This window comes from Natator depressus, chromosome 13 (genome assembly GCF_965152275.1).
Source record: "Natator depressus isolate rNatDep1 chromosome 13, rNatDep2.hap1, whole genome shotgun sequence".
NCBI classification, from domain to species: Eukaryota; Metazoa; Chordata; order Testudines; family Cheloniidae; genus Natator; species Natator depressus.
The window spans coordinates 37,969,883-37,985,643 of NC_134246.1; the positions used below are offsets into that span (position 1 = coordinate 37,969,883).

The 15,761-nt window shown below is 60.5% G+C and overlaps 2 protein-coding genes across 2 annotated transcripts; both read right to left on the reverse strand.

The window, feature by feature from the left end:
• Positions 1-197: 197 nt before the first annotated feature.
• Positions 198-4,338, reverse strand: REM2 (RRAD and GEM like GTPase 2). The gene is made up of 5 exons (XM_074969339.1): positions 4,254-4,338; positions 3,784-4,049; positions 3,513-3,586; positions 2,873-3,080; positions 198-2,329 (listed from the first exon to the last, which is right to left on the reverse strand). Exons 2-5 carry the CDS (start codon positions 4,028-4,030, stop codon positions 2,055-2,057), a joined length of 804 nt encoding a protein of 267 aa, XP_074825440.1. The 5' UTR covers positions 4,031-4,049; positions 4,254-4,338; the 3' UTR covers positions 198-2,054.
• A 2,274-nt stretch (positions 4,339-6,612) lies between these two features.
• Positions 6,613-13,111, reverse strand: LRP10 (LDL receptor related protein 10). The gene is made up of 7 exons (XM_074969326.1): positions 13,017-13,111; positions 12,646-12,675; positions 12,226-12,364; positions 11,765-11,949; positions 9,279-10,119; positions 8,792-8,921; positions 6,613-8,417 (listed from the first exon to the last, which is right to left on the reverse strand). The coding sequence occupies exons 1-7, from the start codon at positions 13,063-13,065 to the stop codon at positions 7,926-7,928; spliced, it is 1,866 nt and encodes a 621-aa protein (XP_074825427.1). The 5' UTR covers positions 13,066-13,111; the 3' UTR covers positions 6,613-7,925.
• Positions 13,112-15,761: the final 2,650 nt, after the last annotated feature.

The window sequence follows — 15,761 nt, forward strand, 5'->3', positions numbered from 1 at the left end:
CCATGGCAATGGGATTCAGTTTCTATGGCAACAGGATGCAGTTACTTCTCTTTGTCGCTGACTCTCTCCCCCGTTCTAGGGGCGTGGGGGGGGCTGAGCTTTGTGCCCCCCAGGTGATGGGTGGGGGAAGAGCTGGGATGGTGCTTGGAGCAGGGGGGTGAGGGGCAGTTGGGGTGAGGGAGAGGGGGTTGTGGGACTGGGGGCTGGGTGCGGGGTAGGGGCCGGGGCTGAGAATTGGTGGGGGAATTGGGCAGGAGCCCATGGCAGCCGGGGGATAGGGGGTTGGGGAGGCTCCTGGGACAAGGATCCCCCACCATTCAGCCCATTTGCCCCCAGAGCTAATGCAAGGAGCGTGACCAGGGCTCAGGAAGATCCTCGACTCCCCCCAACCCCTGTCCCTTTCCCTCCCCCAGGCCCTCTGGCTCCCCTAATAACGATGCAGCTCTCAGCTGTGGTAGAGAAGGGCTTTAATTGAGAGCAGGAGGCCATGCCCCCAAAATGGCCTCCATTCCCCAGAGTCAGGGCAGTGGGGGAGCCTGACCGAGGTGTTGGGGGGGTCCCTGGGAGATTAAAGCAGAGACCCAGAGGGGAGAATCCACCTGTACCTTTAAGAGTCTCTCTCTCTCTCTCAAAGGGGCAGGCTGTCTGGTTGGTGCTTTTTTGGCTGCTCTTAAAGGGGAGGTGTACATGGCCAAATCACAATGTCTGGGCAGGAGGATCCCCTAAGTTGGTGCCTTCAAGAGTCTCTTAAAGGGGAGGTTCACAAAGTAGTCCACTTCTTGTGTTTGAGTGAAAGGTCCCCCACTCTGTGTCTTTAAGAGCTTCTTAAAGATGCATATCGAAGACCCGCAGGGCAAATATTCATTCTTCCAGGAACAAAGCTAGGCACAGAAAATGTGACCTGAGTCGTGCCTTTAACATGCTCTTAAAGGGGAGGTGCCCACATATGGCAAGCCAGTAGGACGTTTTCCACATCTGGCCTCGGCAGCCGGCTCCCACAGAGGCGCCTTTAACAAGAGCGTCGTAAAGGTGAGGGGTACAAATGTGGAGGACTGGAAGGTCAGCACCTTTAAGAGCTCGTGCAAGGAAAAGTGCACAAATGTGGAGGATAGTAAATAAAGAAATAAAGCTTCCAGGACAAGGCGCTGAAGTAGCTGATTAACTCATTCCTCACTTGGTGAGTTTAAGAGTCTCTTAAAGGTGAGGTGCACAGGTGTGGAGGGTAAATACTGAGTTCAGGACAAAGCCATCCGGTGTCTCAGTATAACATTCTTAGGTCGGTGTATTCAAGGTGAGCCACTTTAAAGGGGAGGCTCAGGAATGTGGAGGACAAATAATAAGGCTTGATCAAAGTCCATGCCTTTAAAATCCTCTTAAAGGTGCAGCGCACAATTCCAGAAGTCAAATATTAAATCCAGTTTAAAGCCATCCATCAGCACCTGTTCAAAGAGTTCCAAGGTGGCACCTTTAAGCCCCTCTTAAAGGTGAAGGGCAGAAGTGTGGTGGACAAATAAAACAGCCTTTTGCTGGGAGGGGCTTTTTAATACCCCATTCATTAATGGTGAGGTGTGCAAACATGGAGGGCAAATAGCAAATTCCACTTGGAGGTGGTACCTTAAAAACTCTTGCTGAGATTTAAGACCCTCTTAAAGGTGAAAGAGACAAATAAAAAACCAGCCCAAAGGTGGCCAGGCCTCTCCAACGACATGGCGCTTAAAGGCGACATGCACAACTGCGGCAAACAAAATCTTGGTGTGTCCCATTGCCACCGCTCCTTCAACACCTTCTTAAAGGGGAAAGTGCGTGGCCACGGCAAACAAAAAAAACCTCCAGCGCACAATGTCCCCGATTGTCCAACTAAACATGGTGCCTTTAATGTCCTCTTAAAGGTGATGTGCACAACTACGGAGGACAAAAATTAAGTCTCACCCAGCTGGCAAACCGGAGGCCGGGGAGGTGCGAAGCCAGGGGGATTGTGGGAGACTCCGCCTGGGAGCAGCTCTTAAAGGTTCAGCCACTGGCGGGTGGGGGAGGCCTCCTCTTAAAGGGCCGGTTCACAGCACGGAGAGGTCGTTGCAGGACTTGGAGCGTTGCTTGAAGAACCGGCCATTGCGCGGGACCAGGCTGGAGAGGAAGCGCTTGGCTTTCTTGGTGAGGCTCTCGCGGCGCCCGCCTGGGCCCCCACCTCGGCCCCCGTCCCCGGCTGGCCGGCGGTGGCGCAGGCGGATCTGGCGCACGGCCCCCTCGAACAGCTCCCGCGTGTTGTGGTGCAGAACGGCCGACGTCTCGATGTGTTTGCAGCTCAGCATCACAGCCAGACTGCGGCCCTCTGGGGGGCAGGGCCAAGTGGCCACATTAGTGACCTGTGCCCAGCTGCCCCCCTCCCCACCCTCGGGCTGAGCAGGGGGTCAGTGAGGGTTGGGGGGGTTCTATGGACTGGGGGTAGATTGTGGGGTTCCTAGGAATTGGGGGGGGTGAGGGGCAGGGGGCTCAGGTTGTTTGGGGGGTGCATAGGAGGTTTTGGGGATCAGGTAGCCGGGGGGCAGGCTGGGGCTCAGGAGATAGGGTGGGAATAGGTGTGATGGCAGTTTGGAGGGGTCTGGGGGGAATCAGGGTAGTTTAGGGGCTGGGGAGGGTCATGCAGGTGTGTGGGTGGTTTGCGGGGGCTCCAGGGGCTGGGGGGCTCAGGCAGGTGGTTGGGGCTCCCCCCCCAGGGATGAGCTCCAGGTGGTTTAGAGGGGGCCCTGGGGGCTGGGGCTCAGGGTGATTTAGGGGTGCCCCTGGGGGGTCAGGGCAGGTTTCAGGACACTTTAGGGGACCCACTGGGGGATGGGTGATCAGGGCAGTTTGGGCATCCTCTGGGGTCACTCACCCTCCAGCGAGACCTCTCGGGAGCGCGCCAGGTCGCTCTTGTTGCCCACCAGGATGACGGGCGGGTCGGGGTGGGGGCTCCCCTCCCGCAGGCGCAGGAGGGTCTGGGGGACGCGGCTGAAGCTGCGCCGGTCGGTCACCGAGAAGACGAGCAGGAAGGCGTCGCCCGTCTGCAGACACGACTCCTGCAGCCAGCTGCCCGCCTCGCCCTGGGGGGAGAGGTGCCCCCAGGACCCCCCGTCAGCACCTGGAGAGCCGCATAGATCTGCATGCATTAAGTGAGGCCCCGCCTTCCCCCAACCAGCACATTATTGGCTAGTTCATGTCATGCACCCTCCAGCCTCGTGCATTAATTTGCATACATCTGTATAAATTTACATGCTACCCCCCCAATTCCCTCCAATGATCCGCGTGTATTGGCCTGCATAGGCCCACGCCAACCCGGTCAAGCTTGCGTTAATTTACATATATTTTCATGCCTTCCACACACCCCAATTCTCTGCATCATTTGCATAAATCTACATGCAGAGCCCCCCACTCCAACTCCATGCATCACGTGCACAGCTCTGCATATAATTAGCAAAGCAGGCACTGGATCTGAGGCCCCGCCCCCCGGTCGTGCTGGGCCCCCCAGGTCCCACCTGGTCCCAGATGTCGTAGACGATCAAGGTGGTGTGCTCCTCGTCCACCGACAGGCGGCGCTCGTACGTGTCCGCTAGGGGGGGAGCCACAATTGGGGGGGGGCGCCAGTTCCCCAGAGCCACGGTGGGCCTGGGGGGTGTGGGCCCCCCCTTACAGCCAGGGTCCCCCACCCCCGTGACACAGGACAGCGCCCATGGGGCAGGGGCCCCAACAGAGCCAGGGGACCCCAGTTCCCGCCTCTGCCCCCCCACCCACTCCTGCGGCACTCACCGGGGTGCTCGTCCTCACGGGGGGCTCCGTCCGGCAGCCCCCCGAAGATGCTGGCCAGCGCCGTCTTCCCCACGCCGCTCTCGCCAGCCAGCACCACCCGGTAGGGCCCCCCCGGGGACCCCCCCGGCGACTCGGGGGGCGAGTCCGGCTCTTCTACCGCTGCCTCCCGCCGCAGCTGGTGCTTGGAGGGCAGGGGCAGGCTGCCCCGGCGGGGCCCCCGGAGCCCCCCCAGCGGGGGCAGCGCCATGGGGGGGCTGGGGGCAGAGCTGGGGGGGGGACAGACGAGAGGGGAGATTAAATAAGTACAATAACCCCCCTCCCTCAGCACCTCCCCTCCCCCCAGTCCCCCATCGACGCCCCCAGCACCCCCAAAACCCCAACCCCCTCCCCCCAGCACTCCCAGAGCCCAGCACCACTAATCTCCCCTCGACTCCCCTCCCCCGAGCCCATCTCTCGATCCCGCCCCCCACCTGCTGCCCGGTCCGGTCCGGTCCGGTCCGGTCCGGGGGTCCCGGGGCTGGTTCCTGCCGCTGCCTCCGTCTCCCGCGCTCGCGTCTCTCCGGAGCCGGCCGGGAAGCGGCTCCCTTTAAATCCCCCCCCCCGCCCAGCGGGGGGACGCCCCGCCCCCGTGAGGTCACGCGTGAGGGGGGCAGGGGACCCCCCGCCCATCCCCCTCAGCGACAGCCCTGGAGCCCTTGGGGGCCGCCGGACTCGGGGCAGAGAGCTGGGAGGGGGTCGGTGGCCGGCTGATGCGGGACGGCGGGACCGATGGGGCTGGCGGGGGGTCGTATGGCGAGTGGGGGACCAATGGCGCTTGGGGACTGGCTGGGGGGGCGATGTTGGGGGGTCATGGGGACTTGCTGGAGGGGGTATGCGGGGTAGGGGAGCCAAGGGGACTGGGGGGTCCGATGGGGCGGGGGGGTCCCTTGCTGGCGGTGGGGGTATGGAGGGTGGGGGGACTGATGGGGCTGGGAGTTCCCTGGCTGGCGGGGGGGGGTTATGGAGGGTGGGGGTTCCCTGGCTGGCGGGGGGGGCGCATGTTGACTGGCTGGTGTGATTAGGTCCTGGGAAGGAAGAACTAGCCCCGTTGGTGGATTTCCTGGGACCCCCCGCGCCAGTCTGCAGCCCCCCCAGCACCTCCCCTCCCCCCAGTACCCCAATCCCCCCATCCACAGCCCGCGGGGGCGCTCAGGAACCAGCCCCGCTGGGAGACTCGCTCCCCGCCCTCCCCGCAGGCGGTAATTGAACCTCCCCGGCATTTTCCCGCTCGTGACTAATTGAATAATTTCCACCTTAGCAGCTAATGAGAGAGAGAGAGCGAGCGAGCATCCAACGTCTCCCCCTCCCCCTCCTCACCCGCTCCATCCACCACCCCTCCCCCATCCCCACTCACCCCCTCCATCCATCCCCCCCACCCCTCTCTCAACCCCCCCCACTCCCCCCCACCCCTCTGTCTGTCTGTCTATCTAGGGGCGGATGGGGGGCATGGGGATGGATGGATAGATAGATAGATGGATGGGGGGGTATGGGGAGAGACAGGTGCATGTAGAAGTAGGAGCTGAACCCAGGGCCCCCAGAGCTGAAGTGGCCCCTCGCTCTACGGGGGGGACTCTCCTAGGTAGCAGCAGTAGAAGGCTCTTCGCTGGCACTCCGGACAGTGCGTCTCCTGGCCTGTTCTTGCTCATTAAATGCCAGTTATTCTGCTCAGAGGGGAGGAAAAACCCTCACCAGTTTTTCTTCTTCAATGTGTTTTTCCTTGAATTCTTAGCAATAATTTGAACAGACAATAATAGGCAAAATTCTAACAAGAAATCTGATTGGCCTGGAGCCTCCAGGCCAAATATACCAAAATAATCAGGAACCTCCCCACCTGCCGTCAAACCGCCGGCCTGGCAACCCCCCGCTTCCCTCACACCGAGAGAAATCGCTGCAGGAGAGATGGCTCCAATTTTCCACCTGGCCATTGCCTTTAAGAACTTTGTATTTTTTGACTGCCACACAAGTATTTTGCATGTGAATTCTCATCTTATTTTTTACATAGGCAGATGCTCAAATTTATTGTCTCTCTTTTTACAAAACGGTGGACAAATGAGCTGGTTACAATTTTGCATTTTGGCCATTACCTTTAATATTTGATTTTTTGACTGCCTCGTCAATTCTAATTTTGCAGCTATGTAGATTTTTAATCTTATTTCTCCAGTTATTTCTCATTTTTAAATAAAACAAGTTCTTCAGAAAAACCTGGTTAAATTCCCCCACCCCAGCCATTACCTTTAACAGTATTTTATTTTTTGTCTGCCACACAAATTTTTGCACTGCCTCTCCTAGGCTGCATACACTGATGCACCCATTTATTGTGGGTTTTTTTATCTTTTTAAAAGTTCTCTACCAAAGCTGGTTACATTTTTCAGTCTCACCGTTGTATTTCGCAAGTAAGCTGTATGGTGAGTCACGTCGGATTTTTATTTAATTTATGGGTACAGATAAACCCACTTGTTTCTTGCGTTTATTTTATTTGTTAATGGCCAGGCAAATACTTTACACTGACATCCCCCACCTCGATGTCCTGGGGCATAGATTTGTAACTTGATTTTCTCCCTAGTTCCTCTCTTTCAAATATAATTGCACAAAACAAACAAGCGAACACGCAAACCAAATAAAATGTCACTGCCAAAAGTTGGTGTATTTTTTTCTGATCCAAACTTTGCCTTTAAGAAGCTTATTTGAAACAACAACAACAAAACTCAGCAACACAAAGCAGCTGGGTTGAGAATCAAGTCCAGCTTTTCTAGCCATGGAACTTGTGAAAATTCAGCTTCCGATTTTGAATTTAAAAAAGTAACTACAAAAAAAAAAAAACACCTCTCTCGCGGTAGCTGGTTAAATGCTTTTGCCATTGCCTTTAAAAATCAGTTTACAATACAAATATTTGGTGCCAAGACTCACAAGTGAATTTCCCACATCCATAGACACACACATTTCTTTTCATCTTATTCCTCACCTTCTTCACAAAAACGACACATATATATATTAAAAATCTATCAAAAATGGCCGACAATCTTTCAGATTTAGTCATTGCCTTTAGGTGTGTGTGTGTGTATATATATATATATATATATATATATATATATATATATATATATATAAAAACCGCCACGTATATCTTTTGTCATTCAGAATCACTGTTCAATTTGTCAGCTGAATACTAATGCACATTGTCTCTTCTAAGTCATATTTAAAAAACCAATGACGTCAAACAATCTTTTGAGGAGGTCAAATGGTCATTACCTTTAAGAGTTTTCTTTTTTGAAAGCCATGTAAATATTTTGCATAGAGAATCCCAGCTACATAAACCCACCTATTCATTTTCTGCCCATTTCTCATTTTTTTGTTTCAATCAGAACAACATTTTAGCAAACGGGGAGAAAAATGTTGCGGATTTTGCCCTTTGCCCGTTGCCTTTAAAAGACCTTTTTTTTTAACCTGCACACACACGAGGTTTGCTGACCATAAAGATTCATTTATCAGGCACTGCAAAAAGAAATGTGCAAAGGTTCATTTTTCCAACCCAGGTAGGACAAAATAATTGATTATAGAAAATTTCGACTCATAGAAGAGGAAAATTACTGCCAGCTGAGCCATTGCCTTTAAGAGTATTTTTTTAACTGCCTTTTCTTTCCTCCACTAATAGGTTTCCAGCACCTTTAAGACATTCTTTAGAACAGCCATACAAAGACTTTGACAGGGCACATCCCCTTCAAGAGCCTTTTGTGACTGCCAGACAAATATTTTTCCTTTTGCTCAGATGCAGCCAGATGTGGCCTCTGGGGGTGGGCACGATTGGTTCAACCCTGCCCGGCTGCCCTGCTCTCCGATTAGCCACCAGGTTCTTAAAGGCAATGTCTGACAAAGCTCTTCCCTTGAAGAGCTTTTTTGACGGGCAGGCAAATATTCTTTCACTGCTCAGTTAGCGTTAAGTCCTTAAAGGCAATGTGCAATGGCACCATCCTTTGTGGGCCAGTTTTTGACTGCCTCACAAATATTGCCACCCCAGTTGAACCCTGCTGGTGGCAGGGGTGGCTTAACCGCTCTCCCCGTTGGCCGCTGGGTTCTTCAAGGCGATGCGGCCCGGCAGGAGGCACTCAGGTGAGGAGGGGGTCATCGTCCTCGGCAGGGGGCGGGGGCCGGGATTCAGCCAGGGGCAGTAGCAGCACGTCGTCCTCCCCCACGGGGGAGGGTGGGAAGCTCGGAGGCTCCCCATGGCCCTCGGAGGAGGGGAAGAGGCACCCACGGAGGGCCCCCATCACCCCTCTGGGCAGCCGCTGGGGGCCTGCAGGGGGTGGGGCTGTGGGGGGCTCTGGCCCAGGGGGCGGGACTTTCTGTGGCAGGGGCGGGGCCTCATTGGGCCCGCCGGCCGCCCCCCCTTCCTCCTGGCTGGCGGCATCTGGCGGGGGCTGGGCAGAGGGGGCAGCAGGGGGGCGGGCGGCAGGGGCGGAGCGGGGCAGCAGCCCCCAGCGGCGTAGGCGGCGCAGCAGACGGCGCAGGGGGCGGGGGGGCCGGCGGGCCCGGCGCCCCCCCACCGGCTCATGCTGGAGCAGGTGGAGCAGAGAGCGTAGATTCCCCAGCAGCGACGTCTGCAACGAGACAGGGGTGGAGGGGGGGTCAGCACCAGGGGGAGGGAGCCTCCCATGCTTGGGGATCCAGGAGTGGGGCTCAGGGGTCGGGTGGGAAGGCTCAGGGGGTGTCATCTGCCCCAGGGTCTCTGTGGGGAAGCCGGGGGGGGGCTGTGGGGGTGTGTGTGGAGACCTAGGAGGCGGTCACCACCCTGGGGCTCTCAGTGGAGGGCACAGTGTGGGGTGGGTCGCTCAGCGGGGGCCAGGTCATGGGGGCTCAGGGTGCGGGGCTGGAGTGGGGGCCTCTCTCTGTGGAGACAGGGTTGTGGTGGGTGCCGTGGGGGGCTCAGAGGACAGGGGAGGGCTCAGTGGGGTGCAGGGTTGATGCGTCTCACCTGCCCGGGGCTGTCGGTGGGGAAGTCTTCGAGGGGTGGGACCAGCCCCTGTGCGATGAGCTGCCCGTAGGACGGTGGCGCCTCCTGCCGGACCAGCTGGGCGTCGCTGCGGGACAGGGGGGCGAAGAGGCTGCAGGGGTGGGGGAGAGCGTGAGATGGCGACCCCGGGGCTTTCCCCCCCACTGCCCCCCTTCCTCACAACTCCCTCCAGCCCTCGGTTCATCTGCCTCTGATCCCACCCCTCCATAGCCCCGCCCCCATCCACAGGAGAGCTCCACCCCATCCCATAGCCCCGCCCATCCCATGGCCCTGCCCCCACCTGTACTCCTGGCTGCGCACAGCGTAGAGCCAGCAGGTGAAGCCCCACCCCATAGCCCCGCCCATCCCATGACCCCGCCCCCACCTCAACTCTTGGCTGCGCACGGCATAGAGCCGGCAGGTGAAGCCCCGCCCCATAGCCCCGCCCATCCCATGGCCCCGCCCCCACCTGTACTCCTGGCTGCGCACGGCGTAGAGCCGGCAGGTGCAGCCCAGCGCGATGACCAGCAGGAGGCCGCAGACCAGGCTGCCGATGGCCGCGGCAGCCACCACCTTGCGGGGCAGGGCGTAGGGGCAGGCGGCTTCGTCTGAGGCGTCGGTGCAGTCGGGCTGCCCGTCGCAGCGCCAGGCCTCGTAGACGCAGCGCCCGTCTCCGCAGCGGAAGTTGCCGGGCTGGCAGCGCCAGCAGCCCCGCTCATCCGCCCCGTCTGGGCACAGCGTCTGGTAGTTGCACCGGTCGGCGGGCGCGTAGCAGGGGCCCCCAGCACCAGCCCGGCAGGGGTAGCTCCCCTCTGGGCAGCCTGGGCAGCGCTCCTCGTCTGCCCCATCTGGGCAGTGCCAGATGCCATCGCAGCGCTCCGCCTCGCCGTAGCACCGGGCCTCATCCCCCTGGCCGCAGGGCCGCTGCCAGGGCACGCAGAACCCACGCACATGGTAGGTGGCATTGAAACCGTGGTCCCCCAGGCCCTGCCAGGCCACCCACGCCCGGCTGGAGGGTGACTCCACCGCTACTGGTTGCCCGTTGCTGGCCGCATCCACGCGCCGCAGAAGCCTCGGCTCAGCCGGCAGGTCTGGGTGGCCCTCATAGACCTCCAGGGAGTCGTTCGGAGCCAGGTCCAGTGTGGTGAAGAGCACAGTGAGGGGGCGGCTATCGTGGGGGTCCAGGGCCCAGCGGCACCGGATGAGGGCACCAGCGTGGCCCCCAGGCCAGGCAGGTGGGGAGAAGACCCCATAGAAATCATTCAGGGTCAGGTTACAAGATGGGGGTGAGGCAGAGAGGAGGGGACCTGCTGGGATGAGAGAGAGAGAGAGTGAAACAGGGACAGGGATGGACAGACTGCACGGGGATGGATGGGACAGTTGCATTGGGATGGGTGTATGGTTGGATAGATGGAAGGATGGGTACGTGTGGGGATGGATGGTTGGGTCATGAGGGGATGGATGGTTGGATCGGTTTGTGTGGGGATGGATGGATAGACGGATGGTTCGGGGCGGGTGAGGACGGACGGATGGGTCGGCTTAGGTTGTGTGGGGATGGATGGTTGGGTCTGGGCGGGTGTGGTGAAATGGTTGGTTCGGGCCGGTGGAGATGGATGGATGGTTGGGTCTGGGCAGGTGGGGTTGGATGGTTGGTTGGGTCGTGTGGGGATGGATCAATGGTTGGGTTGGGTCGGGTCGTGTGGGGATGAATGGATGGTCAGGTTGTGGGGGATGGATGCATGCTTGCATTGGGTTGCATGGATGGCTGGGTTGTGTGGGGATGGACAGATGTTGGGTCATGTGGGGATGGATGGGTGGGGATGGATGGATGGACGGATGGTGAGGTCGGGTGGGGATGGATGGTTGGTCAGGGCTGGTGGGGATGGGGTTGGATGGTTGGTCAGGGCTGGTGGGGATGGGGTTGGATGGTTGGTCAGGGCTGGTGGGGATGGGGTTGGATGGTTGGTCGGGTCTGGGCGGGTGGGGATGGATGGATGGTTGGATGGTGAGGTCGGGTGGGATTGGATGGTTGGTCAGGGCTGGTGGGGATGGGGTTGGATGGATGGTCGGGTCTGGTGGGGATGGGGTTGGATGGATGGTCGGGTCTGGTGGGGATGGGGTTGGATGGATGGTCGGGTCTGGGCGGGTGGGGATGGATGGATGGTCGGGTCTGGGCAGGTGGGGATGGATGGATGGTTGGATGGTAGGGTCGGGTGGGGTTGGATGGTTGGTCAGGGCTGGTGGGGATGGATGGATGGTTGGTCAGGGCTGGTGGGGATGGGGTTGGATGGTTGGTCAGGGCTGGTGGGGATGGGGTTGGATGGTTGGTCAGGGCGGGTGGGGATGGGGTTGGATGGATGGTCGGGTCTGGGCGGGTGGGGATGGGGTTGGATGGATGGTCGGGTCTGGACGGGTGGGGATGGATGGATGGTCGGGTCGGGGCAGGTGGGGATGGATGGATGGTTGGATGGTAGGGTCGGGTGGGATTGGATGGTTGCTCAGGGCGGGTGGGGATGGGGTTGGATGGATGGTCGGGTCTGGGCGGGTGGGGATGGATGGATGGTTGGGTCGGGGCAGGTGGGGATGGATGGATGGTCGGGTCTGGGCGGGTGGGGTTGGATGGATGGTCGGGTCTGGTGGGGATGGGGTTGGATGGTTGGTCAGGGCTGGTGGGGATGGGGTTGGATGGATGGTCGGGTCTGGGCGGGTGGGGTTGGATGGATGGTCGGGTCGGGGCAGGTGGGGATGGGGTTGGATGGTTGGTCAGGGCTGGTGGGGATGGGGTTGGATGGATGGTCGGGTCTGGTGGGGATGGGGATGGATGGATGGTCGGGTCTGGGCGGGTGGGGATGGATGGATGGTTGGGTCGGGTCGCATAGGGATGAGTGGAAGGCGGGACATTGGGGTGGAGAGACAGACTGACGAGTTGCCCACCCCTCCCAGCTGCGCCCCCACCTCTCTCGTAGCGGAGCTGGAAGCCCTCGGCCACCGTCCAGCTGCGCCAGTAGCTGAGGGTGACGTTGGTGCCCCTGAACGCCAGGGGGGCGGGGAGCCGGGAGCCGCAGAGGGCCTGGTGGGGGTAGGAGCGAGCCCAGACGTAGAGCTTGGCCTTCCCGCACGCCAGCTGGAACCGCTCGAACCTGCAGAGAGGAGGCGGGTGAGGGGTACGGGGCTTCTCCCCTCCAGGGGGCGCCAGCTCCAGGGTAGGGTATGGGGCCTCTCCCCTCTGGGGCGCTGACTCCCATCTGGCCCCAGGGCCGGGGAGGAGAGGGAGGTTAATTGGGATAATTACTGGTTTTGCTCTTCTCTGGGGCAGAACAGGATGGCCGGTGGGGGGAGTGAGAAGAGGGCTGAGGGAGTGGGGGAGGAGGTGGGTGGCCGGGGGAGTGGGGCAGGGGGCATGAGGGGTCTCTCACCTGATGGTCACCACATCCTCCGGGCCCCCCAGGATGACCCAGGTGCACTTGCTGGGCAGGATGCGGCCGTGCCGGGGGGGGAAGCTGCGGATCAGCCCCTGGCGCTCCCCCCGCACTTCCAGGGGTGCATGACAGGTGGCTAGGGAGGAACGGGAGGGTGCAGAGGTCAGCGATGGACCCCCCTGTGCCCCCTCCCCTACACCCAGCCCCCCCAATCACAGTGCTACCCCACCCAGTGACCCCAAATCCCCACCCTTCCCCCTCCCCTTCTCCCTCCAGCCCCTGCACTCCAATCCCTGCCTTTCCCCCTCCCCCCACCAGCCCCCCAACTGCTGTCCTTCCCCCACCCAGGCCCTGCACCCCAATCCCAATCTCTGCACCCCAGAGAACCCTCCTCTCACACTCAGCCCCCCCACTCACCCGAGTCTTTCTCTGTGTAGGAAGCAGCTTCTAGGGGGGAAAATAAACTGGGATAAGAAGAAAAAGTGGGGAACCCAGAGCTGGGGGGCGTGCAGGGGCTGCAGGTCGGGAGTGCGGGGCACCGGGAGGGTTGGGGGGGGCAGGGGCTGTAGGTCGGGAGTCCGGGGCACTGGCAGGGCTGGGGGGGGGGCAGGGCCGGCAGGGGATGTAGGTCGAGAATGCGGGGCGCTGGTGGGGGGGCACTGGCAGGGCTGGGGGGGGGGGCAGAGCCGGCAGGGGCTGTAGGTCGGGAGTGCGGGGCACCGGCAGGGCTGGGGGGAGAGGGGGACAGGGGCTGCAGGTCGGGAGTGAGGGGCACCGGCATCTCTTACCCCAGACGAGTCCAAGCAGCAGGATCCAGGCGGCCCCCAGTGGTGACATTTTCAGGGTGGGGGGTCCCGGTTTTCTCCTTTTGCCCCCCAGAGGATCCGGGGGTGGGGGAGGGTCGGTGGGCGGATTCTCCTCCCCCCTAGCACCCGCACATCTCCCGCGCTCCCCGACTTCCCCCCGCCCGGCTCTGGAGGGCCCCGACCCCGCGACTTCCGTTCGGGGGGGGGAGGGATTCGTGGGGGGGCCTTCACCCCCTCTCACAGCCGGGCTGGTTCCTTCCCTCCTTCCGGTCCCCCCCGTCCCGTCCCGAGCCTAGAACCCCCCCGGTCCGGTCCCGTCCCGAGCCTAGAACCCCCCGCCCGTCGCGCGTCTCCTTCGCTGGTAACTTTGTTTCCGTCCTTCGCTTCCTGGCTTGCAACTTTCCGGGTCACGTGACCTCCTGCTCCTTCCCCCCCTTCGGGCGACTCCCCTTAACCCTCCCCTCGCCCAGGGGCCCCTCATTCCGGGGGGGGGCTAAGAGTGTGTCCCGCAGCCGGGGGAGGGGGGGCGTGGAGCCTATAGGTCTGGGGGGAAGCTACCTCCCTTCCCCCATTGCCGTGATGCTCCTGGCCCTTTAACTCGCCCCCCCCCCGCACGCTCCTCCCCCTCGCGGGGCTGGGTATTGGGGTTCAAAGGTCTCAGTGCCCACCCTCCGCTCTGGCAGGGCGCTGCTGCGCCTTTAAGACCCTTGGGGGGGGTCTCAGAATTGCGGGGCTCCCCGTGTGCACAATTTCCTGTTTACACGGACTCTCAGCTCCTCGCTCGGCGCCCCCTAGTGGCCACTGAACAATGGCTGGAAATGTTCATAACTAACATTGCTGCGGGCAGGAATTGCGGTACCGGCCCTTTAGGAGCCCTGGTTTGGGAGGGGTCCCAGAATTGCGGTACCGGCCCTTTAAGAGTCCTGGTTTTTTTGAGGGGGGGGTCCCAGAATTGCCCTTTAAGAACCAACTTCCCTCCCATCTCCATCCTACAGCCTCTGGCGCCACCTAGTGGCAGGAGGGGGAGGTGCGGAGATGGGGGCACCAGCATGGGTTCCCCCTCTCCCTCCACTCCCCGCCATTCCCCACCCCCACTGGCTCTTATTCGACACCCCCCCACACTGTCTGTCCTGTCCTGCTGCTAAATAAAACAGCCAAGGTCCTTGACTTGAGGGGGGGGGCAGCTGGGAGCCAGCCAGGACTGGGAGGGGAGTGAGGGCTAGTGGTTGGGGGTGAGGGGGACTGGGAGCCAGGACTCCTGGGTTCGCTGTCTGACCCCAGCTGGGGTCGAGGCCTCGCTTAGCGAAATCAGAGGAGGCTGAATCAGCAGCCACAGGATCAAAGAGCCAGAGGAACAAACCGATGGTGGGAAATGTGCTGATGAGAGAGACCCACATCCTGCCCCACAGCCCCCCCCCCCCCCGCCTGCCCCAGCTCCCTCAGTCTGCCTGTCTTCAGCCACCACCCACGTCTGCCTGGCTACTCCGTGAGCTCACCCCCCAGACACCCCGAATCTATCCCCCTAGAAATCCCCTGATCTATCCCCCAGACACCCCTGCATCCAACCCCCCAGACATCTCCTGATCTATCCCCCCAGACACCCCCGGATCCACCCCCAGACACTCCCAGATCCATCCCCCAGATCCCCCGAACTATCCCCCCCAGACACCCCGGATCTATCCCCCAGACACCCCTGCATCCACCCCCCCCCGACACCCCCTGATCTATCCCCCAGACACCCCCGGATCCACCCCCAGACACCCCTGGATCCACCCCCCAGACACTCCCAGATCCATCCCCCAGACCCCCCGAACTATCACCCCCAGACACCCCGGATCTATCCCCCTAGACATCCCCGGATCTACACACCCAGATACCCCTGGATCCACCACTCCCACCCCGACATCCCCTGATCTATCCCCCCAGACGTCTCCGGATCCACCCCCAGACACCCCGGATCTATCCCCCTAGACATCCCCTGATCTATCCCCCCATACACCCCTGGATCTATCCACCGAGACACCCCTGGATCCAACCCCTCAGACGCCCCCAGATCCATCTACCCAGTCATCCCGGATCCACTCCCAGATCCATCCCCCAGACTCCCCCATCAATTCCCCCAGACACCCAGATCCACCCCCAGATCCATCCACCCAGACATCCCAGATCCATCCCCAGATCTATCCCCCCAGACCCCCCATCTATTCCCCCCGACACCCTCGGATCCACCCCCACACACCCCGGATCTATCCACCAGATCTATCCACCCAGAGTCTCCTGATCTATTCCCCCAGACACCCAGATCCATCCACCCAGACATCCGAGATCCAACCCCAGACACCCCCTGATCTATCCCCCCCAGACACCCAGATCCACCCCCAGATCCATCCACCCAGACATCCCAGATCCACTCCCAGATCCATCCACCCAGACATCCCAGATCCACTCCCAGATCCATCCACCCAGACATCCCAGATCCAACCCCAGATCTATCCCCCCAGACTCCCCATCTATTCCCCCAGACACCCTCGGATCCACCCCCACACACTCCGGATCTATCCACCAGATCTATCTACCCAGAGTCCCCTGATCTATCCCCCCAGACACCCAGATCCACCCCCAGATCCATCCACCCAGACATCCCAGATCCACCCCCCAGATACCACCTGATCTATCCCACCAGACACCCCTAGATTCACCCCCCAGATCCATCCCCCGACTGGATCT

Bases quoted from the DNA above. Each gene is read 5' to 3' on its own strand.
- LRP10 (XM_074969326.1), bottom strand. From the start codon at position 13,065: ATGTCACCACTGGGGGCCGCCTGGATCCTGCTGCTTGGACTCGTCTGG. The intron at 12,365-12,645 runs GTGAGTGGGGGG...GTTCCTCCCTAG, and splicing joins CTACACAGAGAAAGACTCGG to CCACCTGTCATGCACCCCTG. The intron at 10,120-11,764 runs GTGGGGGCGCAG...CTCTCATCCCAG, and splicing joins CCAGCTCCGCTACGAGAGAG to CAGGTCCCCTCCTCTCTGCC.
- REM2 (XM_074969339.1), bottom strand. From the start codon at position 4,030: ATGGCGCTGCCCCCGCTGGGGGGGCTCCGGGGGCCCCGCCGGGGCAGC. The intron at 3,587-3,783 runs GTGAGTGCCGCA...CTCCCCCCCTAG, and splicing joins CCGTGAGGACGAGCACCCCG to CGGACACGTACGAGCGCCGC. The intron at 3,081-3,512 runs GTGGGACCTGGG...CTCTCCCCCCAG, and splicing joins TCTACGACATCTGGGACCAG to GGCGAGGCGGGCAGCTGGCT.